The following is a 10,380-nucleotide window of genomic DNA, read 5'->3' as shown; positions in this document are numbered from 1 at the left end:
GGGTGATTTATAGTGTTTTTTTCATGATTGTACTCTCATTTTTCTGGATGAGTTTCTGTGAGAGTATAGGTGTTTATTCTTCTCAGTCTTGCTCCCTATAAGAGTTATGTTACCTTAAGCCCAGGAATCGCTCTTATGTACCGGTTGCTACTCTGGTTGCTAATATTAGGGCTGAAGGTAATGCCTATCAATGGGCTGCTAGTGATCCTCTCCTAGCTCTACTTCCATGACCTTCCTGAGCCTTGTCTTCTCACTGAAACAGAAGTTGTATTAAGCTGTTGCATATGTATTTTCAACTTTTAAAAATGTTCATTTTTAATGCTTACAATTTGTATGTTTAAAACTCTGCAGTTGGGAATAGGCATTAAGTGGCATTAAAAAGCATTAAATGAGATTTGCTGATATCTGTTGAAACATTGTGTGCAACAACAAAATATGTAAAAAGATGGACAAAAAGCCTACTCGTCCACTAAAACCTGCATGTGGGAACAGGAACGTACAGGACTCGAAACAATTAACAAACAAGGCCTTCAACAACCACATTTGGAGTACCGTAATTTTGTCTCCCCTGCTTTAGCCATTCTTTGCAATGACAAAAACACATTTTAGTGTTGTAGCACAAAAATATGATGTTGTTCAGTGGTATTTTAAAAATAATCACATCCAAATGGCCTGCTTTACTATTAACGGCAATTCTATATTGCTTTGGGTCGGGGGTGACCTGAAGCCAATTTTGGGGCATCTGAACACGAGCCATTCTGTGTATTCATGTCCATGGGCAATTTAAAGGGGATAAGCAGCGTATAGGATGGGTTGGAACTCAAGACCCACCTAATTTGGGTGGACATGTGAACCACTAAGCTGCTCAATTCCACATTTGTAAAAGATAACCTTGCAGTATTTTTATTAATTATGCTGTCAATTTACATTGAAAGTGCCAGGAATGTACTTTTTAAAGCTATTTTAGTTGGTCCTTTTTGCTTGCCTCTGCAGACAGTCGAATTCTCATTAATATGTTGCTGACTAGGTTGAATTGAAAAGTTTAAACTTTACATTTCAACACTTCATTCTGATTGACGGTTAACAAGTAGGTGTGTCAGTGACAAGTGTTTATATTAAGACCTTGCTTGGCATTTGGTGCATAAGGCGTAGTGTGACATCACATTGTCACAGATTTGAAATCTTCTCATTGCAGTTGGCATCTAAAAGTGATTGCATTTGAAACAAAAAAAACACATACAGTGCTGGCCAAAAGTATTGGCACCCCTGCAATTCTGTCAGATAATGCTAAGTTTCTCCCAGAAAATAATTGCAATTACAAATGCTTTGGTAGTAATATCTTCATTTATTTTGCTTGCAATGGAAAAAATACAAAAGAAAAAGAGTGGGGGGGGGGGGGGGGGGTTTAAATCATTATCACTTTACACAAAACTCCAAAAATGGGCCGGACAAAAGTATTGGCACCCTTTGAAAAATCATTTGATGCTTCTCTAAATTGTGTAGTTAACAGCACCTGTTACTTACCTGTGGCACATAACAGGTGGTGGCAATGACTAAATCACACGTGCAGCCAGTTAAATTGGATTAAAGTTGACTCCACCTCTGTCTAGTGTCCTTGTGTGTACCACATTGAGCATGTAGAAAAGAATGAAGACCAAAGAACTGTCTGAGGACTTGAGAAGCAAAACTGTGAGGATGCATGGGTAATCTCAAGGCTACAAGTCCATATCTAAAGACCTGAATGTTCCTGTGTCTACTGTGCGCAGTGTCATCAATAACTGTTAAGCCCCTGGGACTGTGGTTACCCTCCCTAGATGTGGATGGAAAAGAAAAATTGATGAGAGATTTCAACGAAAGATGGTGCACATGGTGGATAAAGAACCTGAACTAACATCCAAACAAGTTTAAGCTGTCCTGCAGTCCGAGGGTACAACAGTGTCAATCCTTACTATCCGTCGGCGTCCGAATGAAAAGGGACTCTATGATAGGATACCCAGGAAGACCACACTTCTGAACCAGAGACATAAAAAAAGCCAGGCTGGAGTTTGCCAAACTTACCTGAGAAAGCCAAAAACGTTTTGGAAGAATGTTCTCTGGTCAGATGTGACCAAAGCCGAGCTTTTTGGGAAAAGGCATCAACATAGAGTTTACAGGGGGGAAAAAAGACCTTACAGGAAAAAAAAAAACGAGGCCTTCAAAGAAAAGAACACGGTCCCACAGTCAAACATGGCGGAGATTCCCTGATGTTTTGGGGTTGCTTTGCTGCCTCTGTCACTGGACTGCTTGACCATGTGCATGGTATTATGAAGTCTGAAGACTACCGACAAATTTTGCAGCATAATATAGGGCCCAGTGTGAGAAAGCTGGCTCTCCCTCAGAGGTCATGGGTCTTCCAGCAGGACAATGACCCAAAACACACTTCAAAAAGCACTAGAAAAGGGTTTGAGAGAAAGCACTGGAGACTGCTAAAGTGGGCAGCAATGAGTCCAGACCTGGAGACATCTGAAAAAGACTGTTTAGAGAAGACATCCTTCAAATCTCAGAGACCTGGAGCAGTTGGCCAAAGAAAAATTGTCTAAAATTCCAGCAGAGCATTGTAAGAAACTCATTGATGGAAGTTATTTTGTCTAAAGGTTGTGTGCTACAAAGTATTAGGCTGAGGGTGCCAATACTTTTGTCCAGCCCATTTTTGGAGTTTTGTCTAAAATGATAATGATTTAATTGTTTTCATTCTCTTTTGTATTTCTTCATCGCAAGCCAAATAAATGAAGATATTACTACCAAAGCATTTGTAATTGCAATCATTTTCTGGGAGAAATTGAGCATTATCTGACAGAATTGCAGCGGTGCCAATACTTTTGGCCACCACCGTAGATGACAAACTTCAACCAATTCACATGCTCATTTTGATCTTAATTTTTATGCATAAAACCTTAGGCATAATCAGGGATGCACATATTTTTTTGCCCAGGTTCTCAGAGGAGGACCTGGAGATGTGACTTGGTCCTCATTGAGCTTGAGAGCCGACCCACCTGATGCGATAAAATTATGACAAGCTTTACTTAGAGCCATTCATTCATTCATTTTCCATGCCACTTTTTGGCTGGCAACCAGTTCAGGGTGTCCCCAATTACCTTTAATTAATTATATTAACAATTAATGTTTGATTATCAACTGGCACAACAAAATTGCCATTACTTTGAAGTGAAATGTAAAGAAATAAACATAAAAGCACAAATTCAACATAAAGGGCATTATGCGGCTCCCACATTAACTCCAAGCCTTTGTAAAAGTGGGATGTCCTCCTCATAAGAGCTCATTGAACGTGCATGTTTAGCTTTGTGAAATGCGAGCAAAAACACGTTTGTCAGTGCATGGTGCTGTTCTTCATTAACTTTATTCCGCCACTTGTCCACTGGGCGAGTGGGGTCCTGTCTGACATCGATAGTTTGCTTAATTGCCACATGCTCTGTTTTTTTCGTGCTTTACAAAGTTTGGATGGCTGAAATTCTTTGACCCTACATAAAATGCGCTGCTCTTATCAGCGACATTGGGATTCTCACGGCAAATTTTGTACCACATTTCCGTGCGAGCATCATTTGCTTCTAGCCATGGCACCTCCTTCAGCAAAAGTCCTTTTTTTTCGGTCTCTCCGGTGACGTCTCTGTCGTCTGTCTGTCTTTTGACGGGGGTGGGGGGACACGGAAATAATTACTCAGTGGGGCCTGCCTCTTTGACATTTTGAGAAGTGATTTTCTCATGTCCGCCACAAATACAGTGGTCAGCCATCGGTACGCAAAAGTGTATGGAAGCCGTTGAGGGCCAGCGCGTTTGTCTACGTCCAGTACGCATGCGCGCATGCGGACCACTTATGTGCACCCCCGGGCATAATCAAGATTTAAAAGCTAGAGATCAAGGTTAATTAAAGTGCATTATAGCTGTAGTGTGATTAGATTATTGCACATTCCTGAATAATATTTTATGCATGGCTCAATACCTGCTGAGAATATCCTTAAAAATCAGTAATGGGATAAATCAGGGCCAAGCCATTTTTGCTTTGCCTGGAGCCATCTCCAAATCAATATGAAGACTGTCTGAAGTCCTTTTTGCACATGTTAGGCACAGCATGGACCCGTTGTGGCTCACACATGAGGTGCCCTTACCCTTGGATGAGTCCGCATAGGCTGCAGAATTTGTGACACCGTGCACTTGAGGACAGAGTCCGAGACATTCAACAGTGTCCTTGGGACATTTCAACACAACTGTTGGTGATTGCATGGACGAATTGGGAGAAGGGAACTGCTCAATCTGTCTTTGGACTAGCCGAAGCCTCACCTTGACTTTGGGCCGACGGCAGCAATTTACCGTGCAGCTCTTCAGAACGCCGAGGTCCCTTAACATTACCTTTCGGAAGTTAGGCCTTAGCATGAGGTAGACGATTGGATTGTAGATGGTGGAGGATTTGGCAAACATGGCCGGCATGGCAAACGCCAGAGGCGGGATGTCTTCGATGTTACCGAAGGAGGCCCACATGGACACTAGTGCGTAGGGACTCCATGCCACAAAGAAACCAATGCAGACAGCCACACTTAGCTGAGGACAAAGAGCACACAAGAGAGGATTGGAAAACATTTAAAATAAGAATGCTGTGGGATTTTGTCATGAGACTGCAGCTATGATTATTTAGATTTTTCATTCGTACCTTCACAGATTCTTGTGCCAAATGTCGCTTATCGTCCCCAAAACACAGTGGGGTATGCACTGTTTCCCAGTAGGGACACAATACTTTTGATGTGAACAAAAAGCTGCTGTGCCTTGCCATTATGTTCCACTTTTGTCTCGTCTGTCCATAGGACATTACTCTGTGGCAACATGCAGTTTGGCAAATTCCAGTTTCACTTATTTTGTGATTTGTTTAAAACAGCGGTGCCCCTCCCGGCCATCTTCCATGAAATCCACTTTGCTTCAAACTAGAGATGCCGATCGATCGGGTCCGATCACGTCATTTTCAAAGTATCGGAATCGGCAAAAAAATATCGGACATGCCTTTTTTTAATATATATATATTTTTTTTTTAATTAAATCGTTTTCTAATTGTATTTAACGTTACAGACAAAATGTCTTACACTCATCCAGAGTCTTTAATTTTGGCTTAAAGTAGGGCTATCAAGTTCATCGCGTTAACGGCGGTAATTAATTTTTTAAAAATTAATCACGTTAAAATATTTAACGCAATTAATGCATGCGCTGCACGACCCACTCACGCATTGTCGTGTTCAATCTATAATGGCGCCGTTTTACATATATATAGAACTAAAAGGCAGCGTAAAATGAATAGAGTGGATTTTGGCAGTCTTTAGAGCCTTTATTTAATTGGCTAAAGCCTTACAATCCCTCTCTCAACAATTAGAAATATAATGGGAAGCAATGTGGGGAGGAAAGGTAGTAGTTGATCTTTTTCTTAACACCCTAGGTTATTTCCCAACGCAGAGAAGATATATCAATTGGTGCCTCTACGCACAGTCATGGTTGCACTTCCCATCATGCATTTGGGCAGAACAGTTAAATGGCTTCAGTATCGTTTACTGAAAGCTCAACAAATACACTACATGGCAATATTTAGTCACAATATACAAAGTCACATTTATCCTTTAAGAATTACAAGTCTTTCTATCCGTGGATCCCTCTCACAGAGAGAATGTTAATAATGTAAATGCCATCTTGAGGATTTATTGTCATAATAAACAAATACAGTACTTATGTACTGTATGTTGAATGTATATATTCGTCCGAGTTTTATTCATTTTTTTTCTTAATGCATTGCCAAAATGTATATGATCGGGAAAAATTATCGGGAATGATTGGAATTGAATCGGGAGAAAAAAACAATCGGATCGGGAAATATCGGGATCGGCAGATACTCAAACTAAAACGATCGGGATCAGATCGGGAGCAAAAAAACATGATCGGAACAACCCTATTTCAAACAATAACACTCACTCAACTCATTGGCTGCCACTGGTGGTTCTAGACGTCCAATTTGTTTTGACTGGGAGAGACTAGCAGTGGATGATCGTTGCCAGCCCTCACAGTTAAAATGGATATGACGCCTATCACCATCAATGGCAATAAAAGAGGAGCATCCAAAGCCAGTCCGCATAGTTTAAACAAATAGGACGTCTATCATTATCATCAAATTTAAAAGTAATGTCTGATTTTAATCGATCTCTGATTTATGTATATTGAGGTATTTTTTTGTATTAATTGATGAAACATTCCAGAAACCCTTTTTTTCCCAGTGTGTCTATTTGTCACTTTACCTTGATAATAATGATCTGTATGCTGCTCATGTGCGTCCGTCTCAACGCGTGCTGCTCCATCGTCTTGCGCGACGCGCGCACCGTGGTGAGGATGCCCATATAGGACGACAGGATGATGCAGCATGGTAGGATGTAGCAGAAGAAGAAGAGCGCTACCGTGTAGGACCGTGCTTTCGGGAGTCGATTGGACAATCGCCAGTCAATGCAGCAGGCAGTGCCGTAGGGCTCCGGTCCGTACTCTCCCCAGTGGCCCAGCGGGCAGCAAGCGAACAACAGCGCGTAGAGCCAGGCACAGGTGATAAGCAGACGGCCGTGATTGCAGTTGAACCTGTTACCTGTGAACACGGATTCAGGTGGGTGTGAATGGTTTACAGTCCTAACTCATCGATATCCATCGTCAGCTATAGACCCTACCCACGTGACGTCACAACTCCTTCCTCCTGACTGGTGCCGCCCAATTGTCCGTCAACACATCATGTTTCCCTGTTACGGCTACGTACATTCCTCCTATTTACGACGTGTTTTTCTGCTCGTTAACATTAATAATTAAAATGGTAAAGGCGTGTGTGGCGGTCGGTTGCAATAACAGAGAAGATAGACGGAGAAGACGGAGAGACTTGAAGTTCTACCGGATTCCGAGAGACCCGGAGAGAAGAGAGCGAGATGGGCTGCTGCAATTCGACGAGAAAACTGGGCTCCAAACGATTACCACAGATTATGTAGTAGTCATTTTATATCTGGTAAGATGCATTTAATATATATTTAGAGGGTTTTGGGCTGACAACCACAATTAAGATCATTGCTAGGCTAATCGCCGACAACATACACGTATGTATGTAGTGAGAGTGCAATCGGTAAACCATATAAACATTAAAAGCCCTAACTCCATTGACAAACGACATGAAATACATTAGACTTGACAGTGGATGTTAGCAATAACAAAAGATTTTGAATTGAAAATTTCGTAACTCACCTTTCCAAGCACAAGATAGATTCCTGCCGAATTTTCGTGGACGAGGACCTGTTTCACCCAACCAGCAACGAAGTATTTATAAGCCTCCAAGCTCTTAAAGTTTTTCAAACTTTCGTGAGAATAGGCTGATTTTGTGTGGACAAGATAGTTGCACAGTTCAGGGTAGCTAGCAGATGTCAGGCAAATACGGCGGAGACAGCGGGTCGAAAAACATCGATTTAGGCATCAAATATGGATCTGGCGAATGGATAAACTGAAGCTTTTCCACATAACGCCTTTTATGCAACGCATCAAGTGAGTTTACGGCATCCGAAAGCACCAGGTCTTCCATGGAATGCATTATAAATTGCTCGATCAATTGAGACCATTGATAATACAGACACAAAATGACGGACAAGTGGGCGGAACCATACAGCGAGCACGTGATTTTGTGACGTCGGTGGGTAGGGTCTATAGACGTTTAATCTATTTTGACTGGCAGTCGATTTTGGCTTGTTTCAGTTCAAATGGGTTGGACGTCAATCACCGTCAGTGGCAGCCTGTGAGCTGACAATAGCAACAGATTGTTAAATTCAATCCTCTCATGCATGATTTATGATTTTTTTTTACATTGATGTAGAACAGGAGACTCAAACTTGTGGCCCCCATTTGGCATCCATCCATCAATTATCTACCGCTTAATTGAGGTCGGATCGCGGGGGCAGCAGCTTTAGCAGGGAAGCCCAGACGTCTCTCTTCCCTGCCACTTTAAGCAGCTCCCCCGGCGTGATCCCAAGGCGTTCCCAAGTCAGCCGAGTGACATAGTCTCTCCAGCGTGTCCTGGGTCGTCCACGGGGCCTACAGCCGGTGTGACATGCCCGGAACACCGCTCCAGGGAGGCGTCCAGGAGGCCGCTGAACCAGATGCCAGTGCCACCTCAGCTGGTTCCTCTCAACGCGAAGGAGTAGCGGCTCAATCCTTAGTCTCTAAGGCAGAGCCTGGACACCCTCCAAAGAAAACTTTATGGCCACTTGTATCCGGGATCTTGTTCTTTCGGTCACGACTCACAGCTCGTGACCATAGGAACCTAGATCGACTGGTAAATCAAGAGCTTTGCCTTTTGGCTCAGCTCCTTCTTCACCACAACGAACCGGTACAGAGTCCGCATCACTGCAGATGCTGCACCGATCCGCCTGTCGATCGCCTGCTCCCTCCTACCATCACTCGTGAACAAACCCCAAGATACTTGAACTCCTTCACTTGGGACAGGATCTTCCCAACCACTTCACTCTTAACTGCGAATTTAGCATTTTTGTTGCCTGTTTTGCTATGGGCCATTTAAAAAAAAGATGGAAATAATTTTAGTAAAAATGAATAAAGGATTCATTTTCGTGGTAAAATCAATTTTTTAAATAGTAATAAAAATGAATTTTTTAAAACCGCAAATTCAAAACAGTCATGAGTAATTAAAAATACATAATTCTAAATAGATTTGAATTAATAAAGAAAACTTAAATAATTTAAAAACAAATAGTAATACATTGAAGAAAAGGAATAGCGACACATTCAAATAAGTGTGTATATTGTTCTAAGAATTTTATTTATTTGTTGTTTTATAGTTTTTTGTGACATCACATACATAGCTCAACCATTTGGCTGCCATAGACTGCAATAGAAGTCTCATCTATTTTAACTTTTTAATGGTGTAAGGTAATGTGACTTGTCCGCTGTAGTGACCACTGTCCCTTAGAGGGTTTAACCGATGAGTTTCCTTGTTTTTTATTTTATTTTTTTAACATGAGTAACTTCTTTACTTGGAGTCAAGGGTGTAAGTTTGGTAGGGACGATATAACAGCATAACCTGCATACACTTTTTGCTCGGAAAGGCTACATTTCTCACGAATATGAACCCAATTAATTGATAAAATCAGGGGTGTTCATTACGTTGATCACGATCGACCAGTTAATCGCAACGCTAGTTTGGGTAGCTTGCTGCATCCCGAACAAAATTTTTATTTTTTTTTTTTAAATGCACATAGTTAATTTTGATTCTGTTGTGTGTATGTTGTGTTGTGTGAGCAACATATGAGGTTATGCAGCACCCCTCTCTCACTAAGCAGCTTCTTGCTCACGTTTTTCTAGTTCTAGTTTCCAGCGGATTTCACTACATTTCTCACAGTTTAATTAACGTTAATAACAGAAAACACAAACAAAAGGACACTTCTCTCTAACCAGCTTCTTACTCGTGTTTTGCAGGTTAGCAAGTTCATACAGTTTGATATTATGCTAATCCTGATGCAGGTCAGACTTTCAGTCGCAAAATGATTGATGTGTTTCCCACCTCCACAAAACTGGCATCTTCTTAAATTATTTACAGTGCCTGCTGCTGTTCGAAACAAACTTCTAAAATAGGTCCTGTTCGAAAGGGGCAGAGGAAGCTGCATGTTGTCGAATGTACGTATTTCTGTCGGGGCTATGTGAGCGTGCGTGTGTGTCACGGGTGGGTCAAGTCATCAGCCAATCAAATGTGCCTTTAAGGGGAAGGGGAGGCTGTCCCAACTAGTCGATGTAATCGATGATGTAAATAATGAAGGGTTGAAAAAATATATGCGTGGAAAGTTGAGAATGTCAGAGGCTCGGTATGCATGCGGGGAAAGTGGCAAAAAGCCAAAAAAGCGCACCAGAGTGGCCAAAACATTGACTTATTTTAACGAAACAAAGGAGGGTAAACTGTTGTGTCCTGTCTCTTCAATGTCAAGCTTGCATACTAGGCTGCACGTGGGCCGTGAATGAACACCTAAAGCGCCGTCAGCCAGTTGTAATTTTGGAAAATAACAGGAGACATTAAGGTGGCAGATCGTAAGTCCATCTAACTAACTAACAAAATGTTTAATTGACGTTGCTTAGCCTGTCGCGATATGCAATGCGTCAAATTGTCGTACGGTAAATAAAAATGAGGGCGGTAATTTTCACAGCTGCGTTTTATCGCCGCGTGCGTGCGTGCATACAGTTGCGCGTGCATGTTGATGGCATATGAGACTCCAGTTCCTTTTACAGATGTTATTTGGTCTTCAACACGCTGTAGAATTAATGTTCAGACGTACAAAA

General features: G+C 41.8%; 1 protein-coding gene across 1 annotated transcript in view; it reads right to left on the bottom strand.

The window, feature by feature from the left end:
- Window positions 1–2,873: 2,873 nt before the first annotated feature.
- The window catches only part of LOC130929783 (opsin-5-like), a 28,663-nt gene continuing 21,156 nt past the window's right edge, over window positions 2,874–10,380 (bottom strand). The window contains exons 5-6 of the mRNA XM_057857287.1: window positions 6,321–6,655; window positions 2,874–4,593 (exon numbers count right to left, since the gene is read on the bottom strand). Of these exons, the coding sequence (XP_057713270.1) occupies window positions 4,036–4,593; window positions 6,321–6,655 (893 nt within the window). The 3' untranslated portion in view covers window positions 2,874–4,035. The remainder of the gene's footprint in view (window positions 4,594–6,320; window positions 6,656–10,380) is intronic.

Source organism: Corythoichthys intestinalis, chromosome 14, assembly GCF_030265065.1.
Source record: "Corythoichthys intestinalis isolate RoL2023-P3 chromosome 14, ASM3026506v1, whole genome shotgun sequence".
NCBI lineage: Eukaryota > Metazoa > Chordata > Actinopteri > Syngnathiformes > Syngnathidae > Corythoichthys > Corythoichthys intestinalis.
Note: the sequence above shows the minus strand (reverse complement) of the source record. Positions and strands in the feature narration are given on the sequence as shown.